The following is a 25,487-nucleotide window of genomic DNA, read 5'->3' on the forward strand; positions in this document are numbered from 1 at the left end:
GTTATGAAGTGAGAGTTGACCCACAAGATGGAATCGCGCCCATCTGGGCATCCAGTCACTGTGATAGGAATAACTTCTTACAGCATCTACCTCTTGACTCGCACTTATGTCGCCCCACTGAACAAGACCCGTCACGATTCATTGTGCTTACTAACACTACTCTTTGTAGTCGACTGCTACCTGACAAATCCTGAACATTGACCCGTCACGAATCACTGTGTTTACTATTACTATTCTTTGTACTCGATTGTTGCTTTACAAATGTTGTAAAGCGCTCCGATATTCTCGGGTCTGGCCAGCGCTATATGAAACTCCTAAAATAAAAAATAAATAAATACGGTTGAATGCGCAAATGCACCTAGCAAGAGGCCAATAACTGTAAGGTGACAACAATCTAAATTACCCCTTCGGTGCCCTGATTACAGGAGGCTTGAGACTAAGGTTGGCTCACAGTGGTCTAAAGCACTAAATATGCTGCTTCCCTGCCGCTATTTATCAACACAGCTGAAGTCTCAGCTGTAGTGGCACAAAAAGAATACTAATGATGCTAAGAGAGACCGGGGGCTCGGTGAGAAGCTGACATGGCAGTCCCTGTTTTTTTTGGTTTTTTTTATCCTCCTTGTGAGTGCATGTCGTTAGGAGGCGTGCGGCCTGCAAACAAAAATTATTGTGCTGACTACGAAAGCACACTCCTACCTCCTCTCCAAAACAAACTAATTTGCAGCAATCTTACAGCAGAGAATATCAAACGTCTGGGGGACTGAAAACCGCAAGCTTGGTGCAGGGCAAACTAAAATTGCAGCACGTTGCGTATAACTGCACATTGTTGAAAGTATCGGCATAGGGGGAAAGGGTTAACGGACCTACACACGCCGCCACTGAAGTAAACAGAAGTAGGCAACGGTGGTTGCTGGTGGTAGGGGGGATCCGCAGTGTGAGGTCTCGGCATTGGCTCTTCGCCATGTACTGAGAAACCCACAGCTGTGTTTGTGCTCGTACGTTGGGGGAGGGCTCCTAACCCGAGGGGGAAAGGTAAAACATAAAGAGGAAGCGATGGAAGGAAAAGATAAGGCGGGCGTAATATATATGCCATAAATGCTGTCTAAAACAATCGCAGAGTCCATGAAGTGGGCGCCATGCTGATACACAAGCAGAGTGAAAGGAAAACAAAAAGTGAGCAGGCATTTAAGAAGGGCACGAACAGAAGCCAATAGAAAAGATGAGAGGTACTTCAACCACATATACCAGATATAGCATGTCTCACAGAGCTAGGCTCGACCTAAAAAGGTGGCCTAACTTTCACCTCTCAGCCTTTGAGCTCTAGGGGCTTGAGCATGCTCCTAAATACAGACATAATTCTTACTGATCTAACATTAAATACAGTATTTTGTGTATTCAGTGCTACCATGACGGCCTACCTATATGTTTGAACTTGCAGGTATTAAACTGTGGCCGAAGTAATCGCCTGCAGGCTTTTAATAGCACATGCATATTACGTGTACAATTGCTCCTGAGGCCTTTCAACAAAGCCTATAAATTGCATCAGGCGGTCGGTTTTGTCGCTTCGAGATCTGGTCAAATATTGGTCGGGCCCCCAGACGAAAGTCCATTAGTCAACACTTTGTTTGCCTTAAATCATTCATTTCCAGTTAAGATTGCCTTCCTGGAGAGTTGTGAGAGGCTAGGACCATCCAGGCATGGGACCGCTGGGCCAGTGTTTCCTTACCAAGAAGTCTACTAACAAACCGGGCATTTGTGTCAACCACTTTTTAAAATTCATTTTGACTGATGTCCAAGGACCATACCTCCAGGATGTGCATGAGCGACCTTGCCACCAGCTCTTTTTGGCTTATCGCATAATACACCATCCAGTGTATTGGGGCTTGCTGCTCTGAGCTTGTGGCACAGCTTGATAAATGCAGATTTCCTGGCCACAGATTACTTAAGGAGGCCCAACTCAAGGCCAGAGGTCTTCAAACTGTGGAGCGCGCCCCCCTGGGGGTCCGTGACGGCATTCCCAGGGGAGTGCAAATGCCTCAGCAAAGTAGTGTAAATGAAGATCACATGGAAGTGTGCCTTTATTTGGCACACAAATAGACTTGAAGTGTAAAGTATAGAAACCGTGCTAAGGGTGCTGGGGTCGAGTGTGGCAACAGGGTGAAAGAGGTGGCTAAGAAGAACAAACTATTCTGTAAGGAGTTTGTTATTTTACATGCAGTTACGAAGGCAAAAAAGTAACCCACACACAATGAAATAAGAAAATAAATGCAAGTTATACATCCTGTTATTCTGGGCACATCACAATCTCCTGTGCCTACAAATAAATGTGACCTTCTGTAAGGTAATTGGTGCTCATGTAAAGCGCTGCGCTATCTCGGGTCAAATTAGCGCTATATAAAACTACCAAAAAAAAATAAAAAAATCTTATTGTGCCAAATGTGACATCTCAGTTAGTTAATGTGAGTGAGTGGGTGTCTATCTGTCTCAACTAGGATACAATTCTGTGCCGGTCTGGACGGACAGGGACAGAATTGTATCCTAGTTGGCGCAGTGTGGAAAATGTACTTATGTATTTATAGTGCTATGAAGTCCCAGCCTGTGACAGAAAGCACTGTGAATATGTGAGCCATTATTAATTTGTAATGGCAGAGGAGAAACACAAAAAGAACAAGGTCCACGGGTAATGTCAAAGATATGTCCCAGAAGAGGGGGCACTATGTGGGGGCTCATTTTTTTCATTTGCAAATGAACAGAGACAACTTCCTCAGAGAGATGTCTCCTAGGAAGGGAGTGGTATATAGGGGCGTTTATTTTAAAACATTTTTAAAGGGCCATCACAATCATTAGTGTAACAAGTACTAAGGCAAGGATGTAAGTGACCACTGTTCCACAATTATGTCTTCCTTACTATGAAAAAGGTGCTGTAGGGGCCCATGGCCCTTGCTTGCATTAGAGCCCGGGTCACCCTTGCTGTTTTTGTTTTAATACTCAAGGGCAGAAAGTATAATTGGTGCTGCAGGTAAGAGTGGCACCAGGGCCTCATGGCATGAGGAGCCAAGTAAACCCAATCATGGCAGTTGTACCACCATCATTGGCTTGCATTAGGGCCCATTGCACACTTGTTATACCAGTGTTGCTTTCAGCCTCGGAGCAATGGAGTAAGGGAGGTGAAAATTGAATCAGAGGAGGCACTTTAGTTTAGCCTCAGAGAGATGGCCTGGAGGGGGATGTGGCAAGATGGGATCTCTGTTGTTGCCATGCAAAATGGGCTATCATTAGTGAAGAAGGTGTAGCAGTCCTGGGTTCTGAGGGGCACACTGCATCAACAGTTATGACTTTCACTTTAAAAAGGGGTCATCAGGATTTATTTTCATAAATAGCATTAGAGCACCCTTGCAGAAAAAATAGGGTTATTATGTGGGAGCTTCTTTTCTTCTTGAAAGGAGCAGAAAGCCTGTTGAAAGGGAGGCATCATGGTCAGGCAAGGTGGGGAAAAGGTGAAAGCGGCAGAGGTGATAGAACTGCTACTCAGGACATCAGTTATCATTGGTGCAGTAGGTGCAGTTGCATTGGGGCCCAGGAGTGCAAGGTGTTCACAACACCCCAATGATGGGGAGTAGTATTTTCGGGTCAATGACTGGCTTTGTTTGATGTATTTGCTGTTTTATAAGTCTAACATTCAGTGTGGACTATGAGCAACAGAAAAGGTACCACTGAAATGATCTCATAAGACTTGCCCCCTGTGCTCTACCACTGCAACAATCCTTTTCATAAAGTTTTGGAGGGGGGCCCGACTTCAAAACATCTTGCTTACGGGGGCTCAAAGCAAAAAAGTTTGAAGACCTCTGTTCTAGGTGAACCTGAGTCAGCAAAGCAAATTTCGGTGGCCCAATAGTACATTTGTAAATTCTAATCATCAGGGTATCTGCCAACTTTACATCAACTCCCAGTATAATTTCACTTCCATATCATAGATTCAAGAGTAACTTTGCCTGCATGACTTCGGATCCATGGTAGTGCGCAACAGCTTTTTTGCTAAGCTCAGGAAAGCAACCTGGAGGGCGTGGGCCTTATTGTTAATGGAATCTTTTTGTTTTTGAAAGGACCATCTGAAGTCTAACCAGATCCCAAAATATTTGCATTCTGGGACTTGATCGATATAAGTGCACCGGTGTCAAAAGGTTACTTCTGTTTACAATGGTAAAAGTACTCACAGCATATCAGAACTCAATGGTGGGAATAAAATAGCAACATATGCTGCAAACAGGTAGTCACCAACCAGCTCCAACTACACCAGAGAAATAGTAGCTGCTTGATAACAACTAATCTGGTTTTTGGGTGGACACTGGACTGAAAATGCATTGGTTAAGATGGTGGATAAGCTGCTAGAGATGACAGATCTTCCGATACCCCTAGATCTCTTAGTGGCTTTCAATATGTGTGGACCAACGGATCATGGCAGTCTGTAAGAGGTTGCTGGGATTAGTCAACACGCTGTCAGGTTTGTTCCCTCCTTTCTTAATGTGAGAATCCACAATTCTCCAACTTCTAAACTCGCTTAATGTGTGCCTCCAGGATCTCCATGGTCTAATTGCCTTTTTGATATCCTTCTTAAGTCTTTCAAAGGGATCATCAGGATATAATCGAAATTTCTAGTCCTATGGCAGCACACAAATAATTGTAAAGATCAGAAGAACTAATATCACAGACAGATATGCTCTTACCATACCTTAATGAAATCCACACCCAAATGTATCTTTGCAGTTTTTGAATCTATTTTGCTTGGTACTAAATCCTGGCTACATGATATTAAACACAATAAGCTGGTGATCAGGCTGTTTTGCCAAAATACACCCTTGCCCCATAGACAAAGTTCAAAATCTTAGTTATTGGCTGGATAGTCGTTGCTCTAAGGAGGGTCTGACTGAGACTATTGAGAAAACAATATACCTCACCGATGGTGCCTAAAGAAAATCATTCAGAATCTACTACTGTGACTAAGAGGTATTGGAGCTGTGGCCAACTCAAAACTAGAATAAGAATGGCCTGTTTTTAGACATCAGAAAAGATGAGCTGTAAGATGAGCAGAAGTCCATAGGAGTTATTCCTGCAGCAGCCCACAAGAAAGGCCCTCCAGTAGATCTCAGCAGAGGCAATATTCAGATTCATATCTGCCATTGCATGCTACATAAATGCAAGACCGATAATTCATGTTCTTAATAGAAGTATTGTTAAGTAATTTAATTTACCATTTTTACCTCTAAATAACTCCACTTGGGACCAACAGGCTACTTGATCATCATAGCATGCATTACATATTGCATCTTTCAGATACATACCATTGCTTGTCTCCAAGGCTTGCATGGTATCTGCATCCAAGGCCATACTAACAAGCAACTCCATATAGCTTCTGAACGTCTCTTTCATTGCTCTTGTTCTTAATGCCCGAGCAGATACATTTGGAGGTGTTTCAGGAGTCAATGGTGTCTGCTTTGGAGTTGATGGTGTCTGCCTTGGAGTAGACGGTGTCTGCCTAGGAGTAGACGGTGGCTGTTTCGGAGAGGCTGGTGGCTGCTGCTCAGCTGAATGGGGCTGCTGCTGAGATGGCGGTGACTGTGGTTCAGCTGACAGGAGCTGCGGCCCAGCTGACGGGAGCTGCGGCTCAGCTGACGGGAGCTGCGGCTCAGCTGACGGGAGCTGCGGCTCAGCTGACGGGAGCTGCGGCTCAGCTGACGGGAGCTGCGGCTCAGCTGACGGGGGCTGCGGCTCAGCTGACGGGGGCTGCGGCTCAGCTGACGGGGGCTGCGGCTCAGCTGACGGGGGCTGCGGCTCAGCTGACGGGGGCTGCGGCTCAGCTGACGAGGGCAGCGGTTCAGCTGACGGGGGCTGGAGATCAGCTGACGGGGGCTGCAGCTCAGCCGACAGGGGATGCTTCTCAGCCAGCAAGAGCTGATTCTGCGCTGGCAGTGGCTGCTCCTCAGCCAGCAGTGTCTGCTCCTCAGCCAGCAGTGTTGCTTGTTTTTTAGCAGGCCTTGCTCGTTTAGGCGGTGGTCGTGTTCGCTTTGCAGGTGGCCGTGCCCGTTTGGCAGGTGGCAGTGCCTCCTTTTGAGCTGAAGTTGACGTTAGTTGTTCCAATGCTGGCTGTGGTTCTTTCAGAGCTGCTGGTGGCCGTTTTGTTGAGAGAGAGGGCTGCTTCGTTGAGGGCGAAGGCTGTTTGATTGAGGGCGGAGGCTGTTTGATTGAGGGAGAGGGCTGTTTTGTTGAGGGAGAGGGCTGTTTCTTTGAGGGCACAGGCTGTTTCTTTGAGGGCAAGGGCAGTTTCGTTGGGAGCAAGGGCTGTTTTGTTGAGGACAAGGGCTGTTTTGTTGAGGACAAGGGCTGTTTCACTGAGGGCAAAGGCTGTTTTATTGAGGGCAATGGCTGTTCCACTGTGGGCAAGGGCTGCTCCACTGAGGGCAAGGGCTGTTTCGGAGATGGCGGAAGCTCTTTCAGAGTTGGTAGAGAGGCCACATCTGAAAAGGGAAAGAAGATAATTAGCAAGTTACTCTACAAATATCACATATTTTTGGTCCACTTTTTTGTTAGCAGCATCGGAACACAGGATATAAAAATGACACTAGTCTCTTTACCACTGATAAGTTATGGATATTCCTAATTGCACAACAGCAGTAAAAAGCTAACAAAAACTGCTCCTTTTCCCTAGAGTTCACTTTTCACTGCATTCACTATATCTGCACCACACTATCAAATTTTGTTGATATAGACCTCATCAGAGATCCACAATATGGAAATATAAGCAGGAAATATTGTTGTTCATCGATTATACATTTCTGAAACAAGGGTACAAAGGTAAAAAAAAAAAATTGAAAGCTTTATGACATACAAATTCATCTAGGGGAACTCTTATTGGCCTACTCAGATCTGTAATACCATAATATAAAATTGCAATATATACAGAAAACAATTATTCTTCATAGTTTGAACATCTCTAAAACAACGACAGAAACGTTTTACATATTTTTTAAACTTTATAAGATACAAATACATCTGAGGGAGCTCTTATTAACTCGATCAGATCCATGGTTCTAGAGATATTATATTTATTGCAAATGGTTTTTTTTTTTAAAAACGGGTGCGTTCATCAACCAAACATTTATTGGGGCAAACGAATAAGACGTGTACCAAATCTTGAATACATCCACTACAAAAATCACAGTGGCCAGATTTGTCAAATGTGCTGCCCCAGTTTTTTGTTAAATCTTTTAGTGGTAATGTCCTCAATCTTAACATCAAAATGCAGCACCTTATGGTCTAGTGAAAATATCAGATATAGAGCAATACACAAATTGTCCTTTGGAAGCTGCCTTTTTTATTATCCAAAATATGTTTGTTAAAATGCATTTCCTTTGAGGGACGTGTCTGCTAGACAGAACTTAATATGCTAAATAAATGAAAGGCAGGGAAGCAAATATTTTAAAGCCGTTCTAGTTTTGATTTGATGATCTAGTTTTGATTTGATGCATCCTGTCACCATCCTACACTTTCGGTCTGTATCTCACTTTTGAAGGCTCTTTTACGTCCCCGCTTTCTCAGTTTGTCAATGTTTTCATAACTTTCTCTTCTGCATCCTTTTGCCCTTTTCTTGATACTTAGTCCCGAAAAATGAGTGTTGGTGACCACAATTAAGCACTAGTTTTAGTGTTTTGCTGGCTGACTGGTACTTTTTTCAACCAACATAATTTTACTCAGCAGAAAGGGGCTGCTTTATCAGCTTGAAATGTAAGCGCTAAATAGTCACATCAGCAGACGGGAGCTGCAAAGGTAAGGAACAGAGCTAGTGGAAGATGCTCTACCTCTGCGATGCAGCTCTAGGAGTGCTACTCTACAGCTTTGCCAGTCTGCTGGTGCCAAGATGAGGAGTTAAGGGCAGTTCATGCCGTAACAGAGAGGCAGCTAAGAGGCATTTTGCACACAATGTCTCAGAGGCAAGTGACGTTAAATGCTATGGAACTTTCAGCCAGCCTTTCCCAAATCGGCTGAAATTGACAGAATGACTCACTGCCACAGTCCCAGCAGCGCTCAAATAACATAACTGAGAAATTGGGATTTGATGAACATGCAAAATTAACATAAAGACCTAATGTGAAGTGGTCTCTGTGAGAAAGTGCCCTCTTTCTGTATGGTTGCCCTCACTTTTTGCTGAATTGCTTTGACTGAGTGTGCCATGGGCTCCTGCTATCCAGGTACCCAGGGCCTATGTTCTTTCCCTAAAACTGCATTGAAACCTAAACCCAATTGGCATCTCTGGCCACAGGTCAGCCCCTGGTTAATGGTACCACCGGTGCCCAGGGCACTGTGACCAGAGAAGGCCTCTTAGGGCTGCTGCACTTATTGTGCCACTCTTAGAGGTCCTGTACCTTCACACTCGCACACTACCTTTGCAGGCTGCGTGTGCTGGTGTAGAATAAAGTGAGGAGTCGACATGGCACACATCCCTGTGTGCAATGCCTAGAATCCACTGCCTTGACATAGGTCAGTCAACCCTCTTGCTGGGTGCACTATACCACTGGTGAGGGTACAGGTGCATGAGCCCTGTACTCCTACAGTGTCTAAGTCCATTCTTAGACATTGTAAGTGCAGTGCTGCCATTAAGAGTATATGGTGCTGGGAGTTTGTCATTAAGAACTCCACAGCACCATAATGGCTACACTGAAAACTGAGGAGTTTGGTATCAAACTTCTTAGCACATTAAACCCACACTGAAGCCAGTGTGGGATTTAATGAAAAATGCACACAGAAGCGATCTTAGAGATGCCCCCTGAAAACGAACCTACCACTAGTGTCCGGGCTGAGTGGCTGCTTTCAGCTGCCACCACCAGACAGGTTTCTGGACCCCTGGGTCGAGAGCCTGCAGCTCTCTGGGGCCTGAAACAATGCACATCCTGGGACGAGGTGCCAAGCCTCCTCCCCCAGGATGGGCAGGGTTCACGAAGGGGAAGCTTCAAAGGCTTACCGCCTTTGTGAGCTTCCCCAGGCCACTTGCTGCTTTCAGCAAATGGTCCCCACTGGTTCTGACCCCCACTTTAGGCGGGAAAACCGGCAGGAAAAACAAGTGTGGAAGAGAGGTGTGGCCACCCCTCAGGTGGGGAGGCGAGGTGAACCACAACTCTCAATCCCCGCCATCTTGCAGATGGGGGACTCAGCTAACCATGGACGTGCTCATGCCCCCTTCCCAATGGAGGGTGGCATAATGGGGGGGTGTACCCACCCCAGGGAAGGGACCCATTTGTCCCAACCTTTTTATCTACCTGTAACCCCCCCTAAAGCTAGTATTTAGGGGCACCCCTGAACCTTGTTTCCTCAGACCAGAAGAAACTACAAGAAAATAAGAAGGACCGAACAGCCGTGCCGAAGCTAACAAGAGGAAGACGCCCACTGACTTGGCCCCAGCCCTGTGGACCTATCTCCACCTCGAACCTGCTCCTGCGAAATCACGGTGAGTCCTGCAGCCAGCAACCTTGAAAACCACGCAGGACCTGCCTGCCTTCAACCACAAAGACTGTGTCTCCCGTGAACACCAGATTTGTTCATCTCCAACCTCTGGCTCCGGCTGGATACCACGAATCTGCACCACTCTGGACCCGCCGTCCACGGCCCGAGTTCAAGTGGGCAAACACCACGAGGAGGTCCCCCCGGCGATCCTGACCCGAGATCCGGCGACCCCTGACCTGCCTCCAACTGACGCCTGCAGCCTAAGTCCGGAAGGTCCCCCAACCGCAACCCGGAGCTGGTAAGAAGATTCGAACCTGAAAGGCACGCCTGCACATGATGCCCCACAGCCTTGGGTGGTCCAACCGACGGTGCCTAGCCAACGCCCAAGATCCCAACTTACCTGTCGAAGTGCTGGTCGCACCCAGAAGATCTTCATCCCCAAGCCTGCAGGGCCTTTGCAAACCGGAGGTTCCCAATTGCAAACAGGGCGCCCAATGTCGAAACAGCACCCTCCACCCGGCCGCCCTAGTGCCGTTGAGTCACCTATGGTGCTACTTTGTTTCCCCATTTGCCCTGAGCTAAATTGTAGGAGCTTTGCTCCCACAACCAAGTGGACTGCTCGTCAGCAGCCACCAATCGGAGGCCCCGTATCCCCCATTGGATAACATTGGGCCTCAGCACTCTGCACCCGGCCACCCTAGTGCCGCTGAGGGTGTAACAGGAGTGCATCCCTGACCCTGGGGGACACCTGAGTCTACCCCTAGAACCTCAATTCCCACTACCGAATACTTACCTTATAACCGATAACACTATTTTCTTCCATAGGATAATACTGACTGTTTTCCGTGGAAAAGTTTCCAAGTGTGGAGTTTGGAAACTTAAAGAAATCCTTCAAAATTGTACTAAAAAAACGATTTTACTTATCCGGTTTACAGGAAATGTACCAGTGTAGTATCCAGGTATACTTCACTGAGTAAGAAAAGTAATCTCAAAAGTAACTTGCCTGTAATCTTACTAAAAATCCTATATAAAGTATATTTACTGTATTTACAAAGCATTGCATTTTATTTGCTGACTGAGTGTGTACAACAAATGCTTAACACTGTCCTCTGATAAAGCCTTACTGCTCGACCACACTACCACAAATGGAGAGTGAGGTGCTATCTAACTTTACCTCTGCCTACCACTGGGGTTCCACTGGACTCTGAGCACACTATACCTCACTTTGGTATAGTATATACAGAGCCAGCGTCTGTTTATTTTTATGTTTGGCTACTAATGGCTACTAAACACCAAGGGTGACGGGCTTGTGATCGTTTTCCTTCTTATGTTTTTTGGTGTCATAAATAAAAACAGGCGAGCTGGGTGTCTCATTTTATCCCATGAGGGATGCTTTATCTGTATTTTCATACATGGTATGCCAAGGGGGAATAACAAGGAGCATGGTCATCAAATTATAAAAGACCCTCCTCATATCAAAAAGGGTTTCTGCAAGTGCAATTGAGATATCTGCCCAGTGCACTGTGAGCAGGCCACTGAAGAAGTTATGAGATCTGTGAACAGACCAATGAAGCAGTTGGTCCCTGTGTCCACAGTGCTAAGCTATGGACAAGCATATCTAACTAAACCTGCCTCCGAAAAGGCTTTGAGGGAGGGTAACTGTCACCACCATCAAGATACCAAAATGCTTCATTTCATGGGGAAAATACCCGAAATGGGAATTCACAGGTTTTGACAAGCCAGTCAGGCTAGAATCCTCTAGACATAGTGGAGTCTCTGATAGCAGGGGAAACACAAGTGGACCTTGAGAACTTGATGGGTTGAAGGCCAAAAGGAGGTTTGTCTCCTGGACACCAGTAACTGTACCATTGGCATGTAAGCAGTGTAGATCCATCCTCATTGCTGTAGATAGTTAACTGGATGTCTTGGCCTCATCGGAAGAGGGGCCCATGGCACAAGGGTGGTTGTTTGCCTATCCTTGTGTCACAGAACTCATCAGAAGCTCTGGTCAAAACAAAATCTTCTTCATTACATCTTCCCTTTTAAGACTATTGACAAGGTTAGACTGGGTATAGGATGCAGGTCCAGCTGAGCCCAACGGCAGAGATTTCCGGGATTTCAAGGACATAGACACAACACCAAATCCTGGAGAGTACATCATATGCCTTCTTTCTTACAAGAGGCAATACAGAAGGGAAGAAACCCTTAGCAGAAGAAAAAGTCATGGCCATTCAGGTGAAGAATCCTTCCATTTCTGAGCAGTCGCAATAAAGCATTACAATGTTCATTTACAACAGGGCAAAACTAAGGGAGGAAATACCAGGATCATCATGGCTGTGGACTCAATGGGACGACCTTAAGAATGTATGAATCCATCCATCCATCCATTTTCATAAGCAATCAGTCTCTCATTCAAAAAATAAGCAGAAACTCAATACCAAAGAAGTGTACAGTCACATTGAAATGCAACGCCTTCACATCCTCACAGAGCTCTTAAGAGACCGAGATTGGCATGTCAGGCTTAATCTGAAGAACGCAAACCTGACTAATACTGGAGCTTGGGAAGGACAAGCATGGAAATTTACTTCGCTACCTTCTACACTCTCTTTGGTATTATGGTACTTCCAAAGTCTCTTCAAGTTGGTGGTACGACTCCTTGTGGGAACAGATTGACTGAATGATTTTGGCATTAGATGATGTAATCCTTATGGCACAGTCGGTGACCACAATAAAGTCTAAGTTGCACCAGTTGGTTTTTCTGAAAGCCTCGGCTTTGTGATAAATTGGAAATAACTGGATGTGATTCTTAAGGCTATCCAATACCTGAAAATCTGTCACCTGCACATACTTGCAGTAAGTGGATATCTCACAGGATAACCTGGTGATCTGAAAACAGGATGAGAACATATTGTAGACAGGTTACAATAGGTGGCAGCTGGTTGTAAAACAAACTAAAATGCATCTAAACCCCTGGGAGATGCTGTCCAGTTCTTAAACATTCAAGTGTAGGATCAATTGTTGCATTCGGCTGCCCTAGAACAACATTTCGACAGTGAGGTATAATAACTACCTAAGGTACGAACTCGAAACTGCAAAAGGAGTAGGCAGGGGACGTCTGCTATTAACATCAAGAAAGGAAATGGCTGGGTCCGGGTGGTGGGCATCCTTTAGTGGGTCACCTACTGAGTGGAGTGCGGTTAACAAAACTATCAAAAGCAAAGTACCTCAACACTGGGATGCCAATCTAGAATTGAATATCCTGCAAAGCTGCCCACAGTAAGAGGGTTTATTTCTAAAGACCATACTGATGTTCCCCTGTCTGCTATCAAGGGCTCTGGGCATGGACTGGAAAGATTTTTATTTCAGATTGATTAATCTTCAATATATCCTGGAAAACAAAGTACAGTACTCAGTCAGGTGCCCATGTTTCCCAGATCATCCCAACTTGTGCGGGTGCAATGTCTGAAGTTATATGAGGCAACCACTAGAAAGGAAATAATATATTTGAAGAGTCACCTACTGATCTCCCATTGGAAAGCCAATAAAACTAGTGTCTGCTATTAACCTGGCAAGCTGAGCGAAGCTGATCAGGCTGCAAACAGAATAGACCATTTTAGATGTGGGTCTCATTCCACTAAGGGTAATATGGCTTACAAAGCTTTCCTAGTCAAGTTAGAAAATATCTTTAAATTAGATGAAAATCCCATTTAGACCAATCCTGGAAACTGCACCACCTGTAGTATATAGGCTTAGAACATACATGATCCTTGCTTTCCATCCTCTCTAAGAATGGATTATTCCATCTTCAAGAGAAAATGCATCATCAAGCACAGTTGCTTTGTGGTGTTTATTGAAAGAATATCTGCAAATATTGTTTGATTGCTAGGCTTAAACTGATTTCATGTATGTTCAACTTATACTGATATGTAATGTGATTGAGATTTCTATTTTTCTCTTCTGCAGTTAGTACTGGATTCTTACTGGTCTTTGAGTATGTGATTCCAAAAGACCCTGACTCGTTGCTGAATGTAAGGCAGAGGGAAAAGCTGCATTACAATGGATAATGGTTCCAACACTGTTGAGGAACAGCTAGTTGGTGATTTTCATGTATTTGTATTTCTGGTACCAAGTTATTGTGAATTGGTGATATATTCTATTAAAATATTTTGAGTCAGAGGGTGCTGTCAGTTAATTAAAGACATGAGAAGCTAATTCTCATCTCCTTCTCATGAATAAAACTGGGATTTTCCTTCATGCTGGTTTGGAAAATTCACATTACTTAGTGAATACAGAGACATCCTGTCAATATGGGAGAGGCGGGCAACTATTATAGTGGATTTCACAGATAATGCGCAGTTTATTCTTTAGCATCGAGTTCATGTACTAATCGATCCAATCACAATAAGCAAACCAAAAAAAACTTTGCGCTACACAGGTTATTGCAGGAGCATCCAGAAGTCCAAAGGACTACTTGGCGCTCCTTTCAATACCAAAGCCCTTATTCACAAAGCGGCAACTGTTTCTCACGAGCAGCTTTAACTTTGCAAATGCATACCACGCCCTTTTGGGTTTCTTTAGTCAATCAATGCATCAGTGGCTTGTGACCTATTGATACATCTCATTGCGAGTGCTAAGGAGTCGCAATGTGTACATCAAGAGTCCCAAGGACATTTGCGCCCCATAATGAACATTTAGATTTTTATCTTTTTCTAACTGTAAGAATCCTTTGCAGGTTAGAGTCACAATGCTTTCGCTACCCACAACTGTATTAGAAAGAGTGAAATCATTCTACTAGAGCTATATATATATATATATATATATATTACCTACTGGCGGTCGCCAGTAGGTAGTTATAGTTAGGACCCCTTTTCCATAGGAAATCCGCAACATTCTATTTTGAATAACTTTGGCGCCGGTCGACGAATCCTCGCGAATTTCTCAAAATAGGTGGGGCGCTACGCTCCGCTCCTACCCTGAAAGTCTCGGGGGGATTCGTCAAGCGGGGGCTGAGATAAAAGGGGGGTCCCAAAACGCGTTTTTCCCATGCATTTTTCCATAGGACCTTTAGACAGGGCTACAGCCCGAACGGCTGAACAGAATTATTAGAAATTTGGCAGAGAGGTAGTCCTCAGGTCAAGGAAGTGCCTTTTGTAGGTTTGGTGTAAATCTGTTCAGTAGTTTCTGAGAAAATAGCCTTTAAATCAATATATATATCTGAGCCAGCTTACGGTACGCTTACCGTAAGCTTACCGTACGCGTACGGTGGCGTGCGCGAGCGCGATTCTGATTGGCTATTAGATCTTAGTAAACATTCGAAACAGCCGAAACCAGGAAGCGGCGGCCGCCATTTTCTCTCTCGCACTGAGAGCTAGGTTGTTAAATAAAACCAATAAACATATAAAGGGGCTGTTTAGACAGCTCCCACACACATAGCCATGTTGAGGGAGTCCCCAAAGACCCACCAAGGCCAAAAATGCAATTTTTATTTTTTCGCTAATTTCGCCGATTACGCTTACCGTACGGGTACGGTAAAAAATCTAAAAAAAAAAACACTATCCACACTCTCCCCACCCCCTGTGCTTTTGGTGGCCGTAGCCCACCAAATGTGCAGGGCTTATTGATTGCGTGAAAAACCACAATATTTTAAACAAAAATAATAAAAGAAAAAATTAACAACACTCTCTCCACCCCGTGTGCAAATGGTGCCCGAAGGGCACCATTTGTGCATGGCTTATAAAAATTACGAAAAATTAAAATATTACCTTTCAAAACGAAGTGCATCATATGTCGTCCATGTGCGGGCTTATTGATTGCGTGAAAAACCACAATATTTTAAACAAAAATAATAAAAGAAAAAATTAACAACACTCTCTCCACCCCGTGTGCAAATGGTGCCCGAAGGGCACCATTTGTGCATGGCTTATAAAAGCATGGCTTATAAAAATTACGAAAAATTAAAATATTACCTTTCAAAACGAAGTGCATCATATGTCCTCCATGTGCGCACGGTGCGCGAAGCGCATCGTGCGTACATGGCCCATCTAGCGTAACGTGGGCACGCGGTGCGCGTAGCGCACCGCGTGCCCACCGTGCGTGCACGGCACTAACTGCGTAAAGTGGGCGCGTGGTGCGCGAAGCGCACCGCGTGCTTACTGTGCGCGCACGGTGCGCGAAGCGCACCGTGCGCGCACGGAACGAACTGCGTTAAGTGGGCGCGCACGCCACGAATGGCGTAAAGTAACTTAGCATTTAAAAAACCGTACAAATTCACTGAAAAAACCATAGGTTTCACACACGTTATAGTTAGGAATTAGCATTTAAAAAACCTTGCAAATTCACTGAAAAAACCATAGGTTTCACACATGTTATAGTTAGCGGAAATTTTACTGATAAAAAACCAGTGAAATTCCCCCATTATAGTTAGTGTAGGCAACTATAACTCACGCGACCGCAATCTTCTGCTGATGACATATGTGTCTTTATGAAAAAAAAATATTTGAAATATATGTATAGCTAAAAATGTATGGAAGAAGACATGGGCAAATAAGAGTCTAAATACAGTATTAGCATCAGCAGAGGATTGCGGTCGCGTGAGTTATAGTTGCCTACACTAACTATAACGGGGGAATTTCACCGGTTTTTTATCAGTAAAATTTCCGCTAACTATAACATGTGTGAAACCTATGGTTTTTTCAGTGAATATATATATATATATATATATATATATATATATATATATATACACGTATATATATTACATATATATATCTCTCTCTTTAGGATTGGTTAGAACAACTCGGTCAAAAAAGAATCTCTTCAATTCACTCAAGAAATATAATTTAAGCGAAGTTCTGGTTACAAAACAAAACCTAAGTAACACAGAATTTTGCCAGTGATGGTTAGTTTGCGCAACTGACATACAATCCATAACTTGCACACCAAATGCAATCTTAACCATAACTTCACTTTAACTGTTGGTTTTTCAGTAAACCTCTTCTTTTTGGGGGCAATATATTACATGCAACTTCTTTTTAGGTTGAGCCTACCAGACAGCACAAGCTGTACGATTGCAAAAGACCTAGTGTGGGCTTACCAAAAACTTATAAGGCTTACTGACCACTCATTAATTACCATTGATTGGCTTTATTGTCATTCATTTGCTTGCTCCTTATTCAATGGCTTTCCTTGTCCCAGCTTGTCCATCTTGTGTTTGTCCCTCGAGTATTGCCTCTTTATCATCTCTGAATGGCAGGCTTCTTTTCTTCCACTGCTCACTTCTACAGAACTTTTGTTTCTTTTTTGCTGAAGCGCTCAATGAGACAGCATATGTTTTCAGCCCTTTCCTCTTCTCCCCAGTGTGTTCCTCCCCAATGCCCACCCACGCGCCCAGTGGTTTTATCCCATGTACTTTCCACATAGCCCCGCTCATGCTGTGTTGTTCTACCCCTCATGTGAGCCTCCCCAGCTCCCCGTGATGCTCTCACTTTTGTATGCTTCTTTTTCTTCCATGTGCTTCTCCCCCCACACTAACTGCTTGCCTCTACGTCACACTCTGTGGTGTTGTTCTTCACGTGTGCGGCTCATGTCGCCCCGTGTTGCTCTCTCCTTTGTGTGATGATTATACCTACCTCGCCTCCACCAGCTCCCCCGATTCGCTGCTTCATTACCTCCAACACCGGCAGTCCAATTTTTTCTTTTTTATTTACTCAAAAAGTAGTAATGCGATCTTGGTCCAATAAATAAAAAATTACAGCAAAAGGGTATGCTTCATTCCACTAAAATGAATGTGTTCAGACGCATGTGCGCATACATCATTATGTATGCAATGCACCACTGGAACGATGAGATGACCAGTAGCGGTCGTGCCATCACACCTTTTATTTATTTTGATGAAGCTGCACAGGATCAGGAAAAAAGTCCAACCCTGTACAGCATCGCAAAAGGCATTGGCAAAGCTGTTATATCTCAATGTTTGTTACCTTCCCCGCTGATTATAACATTTGCCTATGGACATTCCTCCACCTTCTACTCCCCGCGACCCGCAAACCAACTGGAAATTACTTAATTTCATCTCCTTTTTAATTATTCAGTATGGTTATGCATACATTTTGTATGTCATTTGTTTCACAACACGTTCTGTTGGAATTCTTTATCTGGCACTGATCAATCATAAAAGAGTGGATTATGAATTCAGCCCCATTTGTTTTTAAGGAAAACGTGTTTGTGAACTGATCAGATTATTTCATGAGGCAGCACCTTGAGCCTAACTGGTGTGAGGCGGCATCTTGAGCCTAACTGGTGTGAGATAGGAGAAACAGAGCAATGAGATTTACAAGGCTTCAAAGACAGTATCCTGAACAGTAATCACTGTCTCTGTAAGTCCACCGCTGAAACAGGATTGCTTCTGACTTAGTTTTATGTATCCTAAACGTAGGCATGTGATGAGAATTATAGGAATTAATAACACCCATCAATTTTTGCTTAATATCATGTCATAGGCCAGTGACGGATAGACAAGAAGATTCCAAGAAAACACTATAGAAATATATAATGACAAATCATCTACATCCACCGAAGCACTGATAACTTCATTAGATATAATTTTACCTTCTCCAGCTATTTTCAAAATATCCTGTCTGTCCACATTTGGAATGCATTCTGCAAATCTGTAAAGCAAATCCTAGAGACAGCAATCACATCTCTTGGGTAGAATTGTTGGGTAACCAGTCTTAAGCACAGAGATGGATGTTCTATAAATCATCTTTCTCAGATCATCAATTTTGAGGTTCTCCTCCTCCAATGAAACAGAGGTTGGGGACTTATTAAGATAGGTCTAGTAACTGCTGTCATTATAAATGAATCGGGTAGAGGATCTACGTGTAGATATATAGTAGCATGCCATAGCATGTGGCATTTCTTTATAATGCAAGGTATTGCTGCCTTTGATGGTTACAGAGAGGTCCTGTCAGGCATGGCATGACATTCTTCATAGTAGTTCTGTGGAATGTTGTACAGATCATGGAGGAGCATAAATCAGAAATTTCAATTGGGATATTCAGTTTCATAGCTCTGTTCAGCACACTATATATTGGGGATACCATGGATGGGAACATATAAGATTACAGTCCCTTTCTGAGTTATCAGAAGCAATGTACATAAAGGCTATTGTTATTTCAGTAAATTGCATTCATGATCTTCTACTTCTTTGCGATTTAAAGTCTTCTCTGCGCAATATGCAAAGCTCATGCCTTCTATCAAAAGACACTAGGTTGTATGTTTTGAGTATATCCTGCATCTCATGGTGTGGAACCTCCCACTATGCTGGCTGATTGTGCATTGCTGAGGTTACTATTCTTCTAGAAAACCATTGAGGTGTAGGCTCATGTGATTGCTGGTTTATGCTCTAGGGTACTTTCTGTCCCCAGTTGATACAATTTTCTTTGGTGCAATTAGCCTTACGTGAAACTTACGATTCGTTTTAAATGCTCTCTGAGAGCAGGAGTGTAGAATTCCTATCGCCTGACACATATTGCTTGGGGTTAACGGCAAGAGTGAACATACACTTTAGAAATACAAAAGTTAAGGTATGTTTTATTTGCTTTTGCAAAAATATGACAAGCTATTACAAATTCACATTATTTTATGCACCCCACATTTTCCCCCAACCTGGAAAAAGTTCCACTCCTACCCTTGTCAGGAATAAACTTCTAACCTTTTCCAGTGTGGGAAGAGACCAGAGAAGAGTTGGTGAATACCCTTTAACATGCAAGATAGGGGGTGTTCACAGATTCACAGGACATCCCAACTCTGGCACTACAGTTTTCCATCTACATCAGATGTGTATATTTGTGGAAATATCGGAAAATCAGAGCCTTGCTAGAATCTAAACCCCACAGAATATGAACATTATCAGAGAGATTGTTCCAAGGGCCCTTATATAAGGAAAACGCTGTGTTAATTTGTCACCATACTGCATGGTGAAGTAAGGAAAAGTGGATTATTTTACAGCTCAAGTAGATTTCTGAAGCATTGCAATCCTGAGGCAATTAGGTATTTGTGAGAAAGTGGCTCTGTATATACTGTTCCCAAATAGGTACAGGGTGTACAGAGTCCACAGTCCCCAGAGGCTTGGCAGAGGCTAAAGTTAGATATAACCTTACTCTCTAAAGTGGTAGCTTGGTCGAGCAGTAAGGCAGTATCAGAGGACAGTGTAAAGCATTTGTTGCACACACAGTCAGCAAATGGTCTCACACGCTCAATAACTGAACTCTAGGCAAATGGTTTACATACAAAAATATATGCTTGTTTTATTTTAGAATCAACAATTGGAATTAAAATATACTTTCTCAGAATGAGATGCTTTATATAAATACTTTTGCAATATGCAATTGACTTTTGTAAACAGTTACAAGTGGTTGCAATAGGCAACACTAGTTTAAACACAATAATGCATTGAGTTCAATGGAAGTTTCAAGTTATTTGCCACAGATTACTTTTAGGATTACTTTTGGAATTCCAGGACTGGATCCTAGATTCAGTCCTGGGTCAGTACTTGGAATCAAGTGATAAAAGTCGACTTAATTACTGTGATGATTTTTAGACAATATTTTGCTATTTTAAAACTTGAAAATATTTCATAGAAAACAGTCAATGATTCCCTATGGCAGAAAATTCAAGTTGCCGGTATAGTATGTTCTCGTTACTTTTGTAATCCAGTACTGGGTGCCTAGACTCAGTCCTGGGACCTTTATCCAAAACAGGTAAGTAATTACGTTTTCAGATATTATACGATTTTTAAAGAATATTTAAAGATTGCAGAAATTGTCAATGATTTCCTATGGAAGAAATTTGGGTTACTGGTAAGTACAGTTGTAAGTAGTATTCAGAGTCAGTGCTGGGTACCAAGATCCAGCACTGGGAGCTCACCTAAGAGCAGGTGAGTATTTTCGTTTTTGTTACTCGGCTGATTTTTGGTGAATATTTTTAGTTTTGAAAAGTCCACACTTAGAAGAAATCTCAGGGAAAAAAACAGTCAATGTTACCCTATGAAGAAAATTGAGTTATCGGTTTAAAGGTAAGTACTCGAATGGCAGAGTTGAGGTTCTGGGCATAGACTCAGGGGTCCCCCCGGGTAAGGTAGGTACAGTTGGTTCACTCCCAGCGGCACTAGCGTGGCCGGGTGCAGAGAGAGTTAGGCCCAATGTTATCCTAAGAGGGATAGGGGGACCTTGGTTGGTGGCTGCTGACTAGCAGGCCAGGCGGCTGTGGGAGCTGGGCTCCTGGTCACTTACTCAGGGTAAGTGTGGAAGTAGATAGGTGTAGAGGTTGCACTGCCAGGGCCACTCGGGCAGCTGGGTGCAGGGTGCTTTTGAGCCTTCGGGTGCTCAATTGATTTCAATGGGAAATCTCTGGTTTAGAAAAAGACTGCAAGCTCGGGGACGAGGATTCTTCAGGTGCCACCACCACTTTGAGAGGTAAGTTGGGTAGTTGTAGGATAGATAGGTACCCCGGGATTGGGCACAGGGGGCCGCGGGGCGCCGGAGTGCCTTTTGGTGTCGGGAAATCTTACCCTCTGTTGATCGCGGTTGGGGGGGCACCTTGTTCTGAGGCTGCAGGCTTCTTCAGGAGTGTCGAGGGAGGTCCTTGGGTGCCGGACTCGGGGTCACAGTCGCCGTGGGGTCGTCCTCGTGGTCTTTGTTCACTCCGGCACAGGCCAGGCTTGGCTGGTGCAGAGTGTGCTGGGTTTCGCGGTTCCGGGCTGCTGCCAGGGATTGGAAGTAGATTTTGAGTAGAGCCTCTACTCATGGGAGTCCCAGGGACTTAGAGTCAAAAGGTAGCCTGGTCCTCCGGGGTTTGTGAGGTTGCTGGCCACAAGAGATGCCGGGTTGGAGCAGGTTCGAGGGTCGACAGGCCGGTAGGGCTGGGGCCAAAGCAGTTTGTGTCTTCCTCTTCTTAGCAGCTGCAGGTCAGGTCTTCTTTCTTCTAGCTCTTCTTCGGATTTTGGAATCTGGAATCTGGGGAAGGAAGGATCAGGGTGCCCCTAAATACTAGATTTAGGGGTGTTACAGGTAGGTGAAGGGCAGGGACCAATGGGTCCCTGTCCTTTCCTGCCTCTCTCCTGTGGGAGGGGGGCAGTAGCCTAGTCCTGATAGGGTAGAGCTTCCCATCTTCAAGATGGCGAGAGCCCGGAGATGTGCTTCGCTTCGCCTCCCCCACCTGAGGGGTGGGGTTGGCAGGATGGCACATCCCCTGTCCTTATTTGGGGTTTCCGGCCAAGCTTCCTGCCAGAGTGGGGGGTTGCAGTGGCCTGGGGAAGCTCACAGAGGCGGCATGCCTTTGAAGCTTCCCCCTGCCCATCCTGGGGGAGGAGATTTAGCACCTCGCCCAGGATGTGCATTGTTGCAGGCCCAGGAGAGCAGGGGCTCTCCTACCCAGGGGTCCAGCAACATGTCTGCTGTGTGGCAGCCGAGGCAGCCTCAGAACAGACGTGGATTGTAGGTTAGGTTTTAGGGGGCATCTCTAAGATGCCCTTTGGGGTGCTTGGTACATTAAATCCCACACTGGCATCAGTGTGGATTTAATGTGCTGAGAAGTTTGATACCAAACTTCTCAGTCTTCGGTGTTGCCCTTATGGTACTGTGGAGTTCGTGTTTGACGAGCTCTCAGCACCATGTACTCTTAAATGGCAGCACTGCACTTACAGTGCCCAGGAATGGACCTGGGTACTGTAGGGGCACAGGGCTCCTGCTCCTGTGCCCACACCATTGGCATAGGGCACCCAGCTAGAGGGGTGGCTGATATATGCCATGGCAGTGTAGGTGATGGGCATGGCACACAAGGATGTGTGCCATGTCGACTCTTTGTTTTGTCTTGCACCCAGACACCCAGCCTGCAAGGGCAGTGTGTGTGTGTAAGGGTACATGGCCTCTAAGGGTGGCACAATGAGTGCTGCAGCCCTTGGAGGCCTTCCCTGGTCACAAGGCTCTGGGTACCTAGGGTACCATTTACCAGGGGCTGACATGTGGCCAGGGTTTGCCAATTTGGGTTTTGTGTGTTTAGGGAAGGAACATAGGCCCTGGGCACCTGATTGGCAGGAGTCCAGGGCACACTCAGTCAAAGTACATTCAGCAATTCAGAAAAAAGTGGGGGCAAACCATGCAAGAAAGATGGCACTTTCTCACAGTATTTTACAAAACATTACACCCCTGCTCTCTCACATGATGTTGAAATGACTCACAGTGTGTCCCTCATCATCTATGGTTGACAATGGTAGTGTATTTGACAGCAAATATGATCTTGAAGCTAATCGCAACTGCAAGTATGACGCCAGATCTTTTCAAAGATTATTTCTGTGGCATATGGGTATAGTGCTCAAGATTTGGTTTGGCGGTTACCTTGTTTCAATCATTAAGCGATGGTGCCACGAAGACAGAAAGCGCTATGGTGGAGACAAAAGTTCCACCGCTTAGCAAGACCAAGGCCTTCACAATCTTTCAGGGTACCTCGTTACAATTGTTGGTTAATTACGGCACAGAAGCAGAGAGAAGTTGTAGCTTCTTTATTGAAGAAAGGCAGAGCAAAAGGCTGGCCGACCTTTCACCAAGAAATCACCAGTAAACTCCCAAACTCACCCCCAACATTCACTTATTTCAAAGTATAGCAATAACCACGCACTGCCCAACGTGGTACCAGTGTCACCTTGTGGTTATAGGATTCAAGATAAACAGAACACATCCTTCCCTTTTACACAATAATCCAAATGTACAATACATGAATACTGCTAACATATCATCATATGACTGAACTGTTGACCACAATGAGGGTACTACCAAATACACCTCAGCACTAACAAATTATAAAATTTCTAAATACATAACTATTCAACATAGTCTCTCAAATATGCTAGAAGTTTGATATCCCTCTTGGACCTGATAACCAGTTGCTCTTCCCCACCGACAACGACTTCCCGAGGGTAGTTCACTCCAATTCCATACTACCATCAACTCCACTCCACTCCCCTCCCCTCTCTAATCTCATCTAACTAGCCATAACGACCAGACACCACTCTTTCAGCATCACCAACTTTCTAGTTACAATGATTTTCTTTAACATGTCCATCGCTCAATTTTACAGCATTTATATATACTTCCACAAAACTGAACAGGTGAGAATATCTAATCTCCCCTTCTTCACTCTCCAGGGCAATTTCACACGTATCAAATGCCCCTCCTTCACCATTACCTCCTTACAGCCCTTCTAACTATCATTATACTCCTTATATTTGTCGTGTATCTTCTCAGTGTTCTCTTGTACAACATCAGGAGAACACTGTTGCAAAATGGACTGAGCCATTCAACCTTGATTATCCTTCATTAAAGGCACGAATATATTCCTCTCACAATGTTAAAAGGGCTTCAGTAACCTTTCCCTCTGGAACAGGTCATCTAAAAATGTAACTACATTCTCGGAGCAAGCATTGCTAAAGAATGCCACTTCTGGCCATTTGGAAAAGTAATCAACGACTACCAAGGCATAACAAGATTCTCCACTATCAAACGCAATAGGCCCCATGATGTCTACCCCCAACACCTCCCAAGGCATTTCAGGACTAGAAATGGGAAATGACTGAGGTTTCAGCTGTACCTATGACTTATCTGCATCCCTGCATAAATCACAATATCTGATCACTTTATCAATTTCTTTATCTACAGATAGCCACCAATAGTTTCTTCAACCCTTCTCTTACTTTTCACAATACCTAAATGCCCATCATGGCATAATTTTATGACCGTTTCCCTCATCTTCTTAGGGGGAACCACTTTCATCCCCCTCATGATATTCTCATGCATGACTAAGTTCATTTCGAATCTCCCAAAAGTTTCTACAGTTCTCCAACATCATCTTATCGGGCCAACTTTCAACATTAAATTTCTTCACCAAGGTGCCATCCTGTTCACTAGCTTTACGTCAATTCTCTTCAGTAATGGCCAACATTCTTTCATCCCCCATCCATGCTATACAAAAGTCATCTCTATCATCCTTGGCCTTCACTTCCAGAGGCAAGGATAACCTGCTTAGGCAATCCGCAAACTTGTTACTCACACCTGGAAGATACTTTATTGTGTACCTATAATCCAACAGGCGCACCGATATTCTCACAATCCTGGGTGTGGCATTAAACAGACCCTCCGAGGACAACACTAAGTAAAAGTTTATGATCACACCTCACCTCCACTTCATATCCCCACACAAAACCTCTTAAATCCTCTGAACTTCAAACAACGGCCAGTGCTTGGTTCTCATTGACAGAGTACCACTTCTCAGCGGGTGACAAATCTGTACAGATGCTATCTTTAAATTGATGGAAATCACTTGCAAAGTATCAGACTTTGCAAATCTAGCATAGAACTCCACCAACCCCACCAACTCCTCCTTATTAGTAGGTGCTGAGGCCTCCCTGACAGGGATAAGAAGACTTTTTTTAGGCTCATGCCCTAGACAGTCTAATGCCTTCACAGCAAACTTACGCTTCTTCAGCTCAGCTGTGAACCCAGTCTTTCGAAGAATTACCGACACTTCACACAATCTGCAGTCATGCTGGTCCCGGTTTTCCCACCCCATGATCAAAATATTGTCCTGGAAAAGTACAGTCCCCACCTTGTTTCTGAAGAGCTTAGCCATATGTTTTTGAAAGACTGCAGCCGCTGACGCGAGTCCAATCGTCATGCGTACAAACTGATAACATCCTTTGGGGGTCATAAACGTAGTTAGAGACTTACTATTCTCATTAAGCAGGGTCCGAAAAATCAAAAATATTTTACTAGACCTGCAGGTCTAGTAACTTCAAAAATCTACTCAAGCGAACAGTAATGCACTCGAACTTTGTGAGCAAATGTGACAGATTAACAAGATTTAAAGGCACTTTTATTGCTCATTCCCTTTGTGAGCAATAAAGTTGCCTTTAAATCTTACTATCATGTCACATTTGCTCTGCT

The 25,487-nt window shown here is 44.3% G+C and overlaps 1 protein-coding gene across 2 annotated transcripts in view; it reads right to left on the bottom strand.

Annotated features, from left to right (window-relative positions):
* Positions 1-25,487, bottom strand: part of QSER1 (glutamine and serine rich 1) — a 693,647-nt gene that overhangs the window by 221,053 nt on the left and 447,107 nt on the right. For both annotated transcript variants that reach the window (XM_085648248.1, XM_085648247.1), the window contains one exon: positions 5,340-6,512. In XM_085648248.1, coding sequence (XP_085504374.1) covers positions 5,340-6,512 — 1,173 coding nt within the window. The remainder of the gene's footprint in view (positions 1-5,339; positions 6,513-25,487) is intronic.

This window comes from Triturus cristatus, chromosome 3_2 (assembly GCF_964204655.1).
Source record: "Triturus cristatus chromosome 3_2, aTriCri1.1, whole genome shotgun sequence".
NCBI classification, from domain to species: Eukaryota; Metazoa; Chordata; class Amphibia; order Caudata; family Salamandridae; genus Triturus; species Triturus cristatus.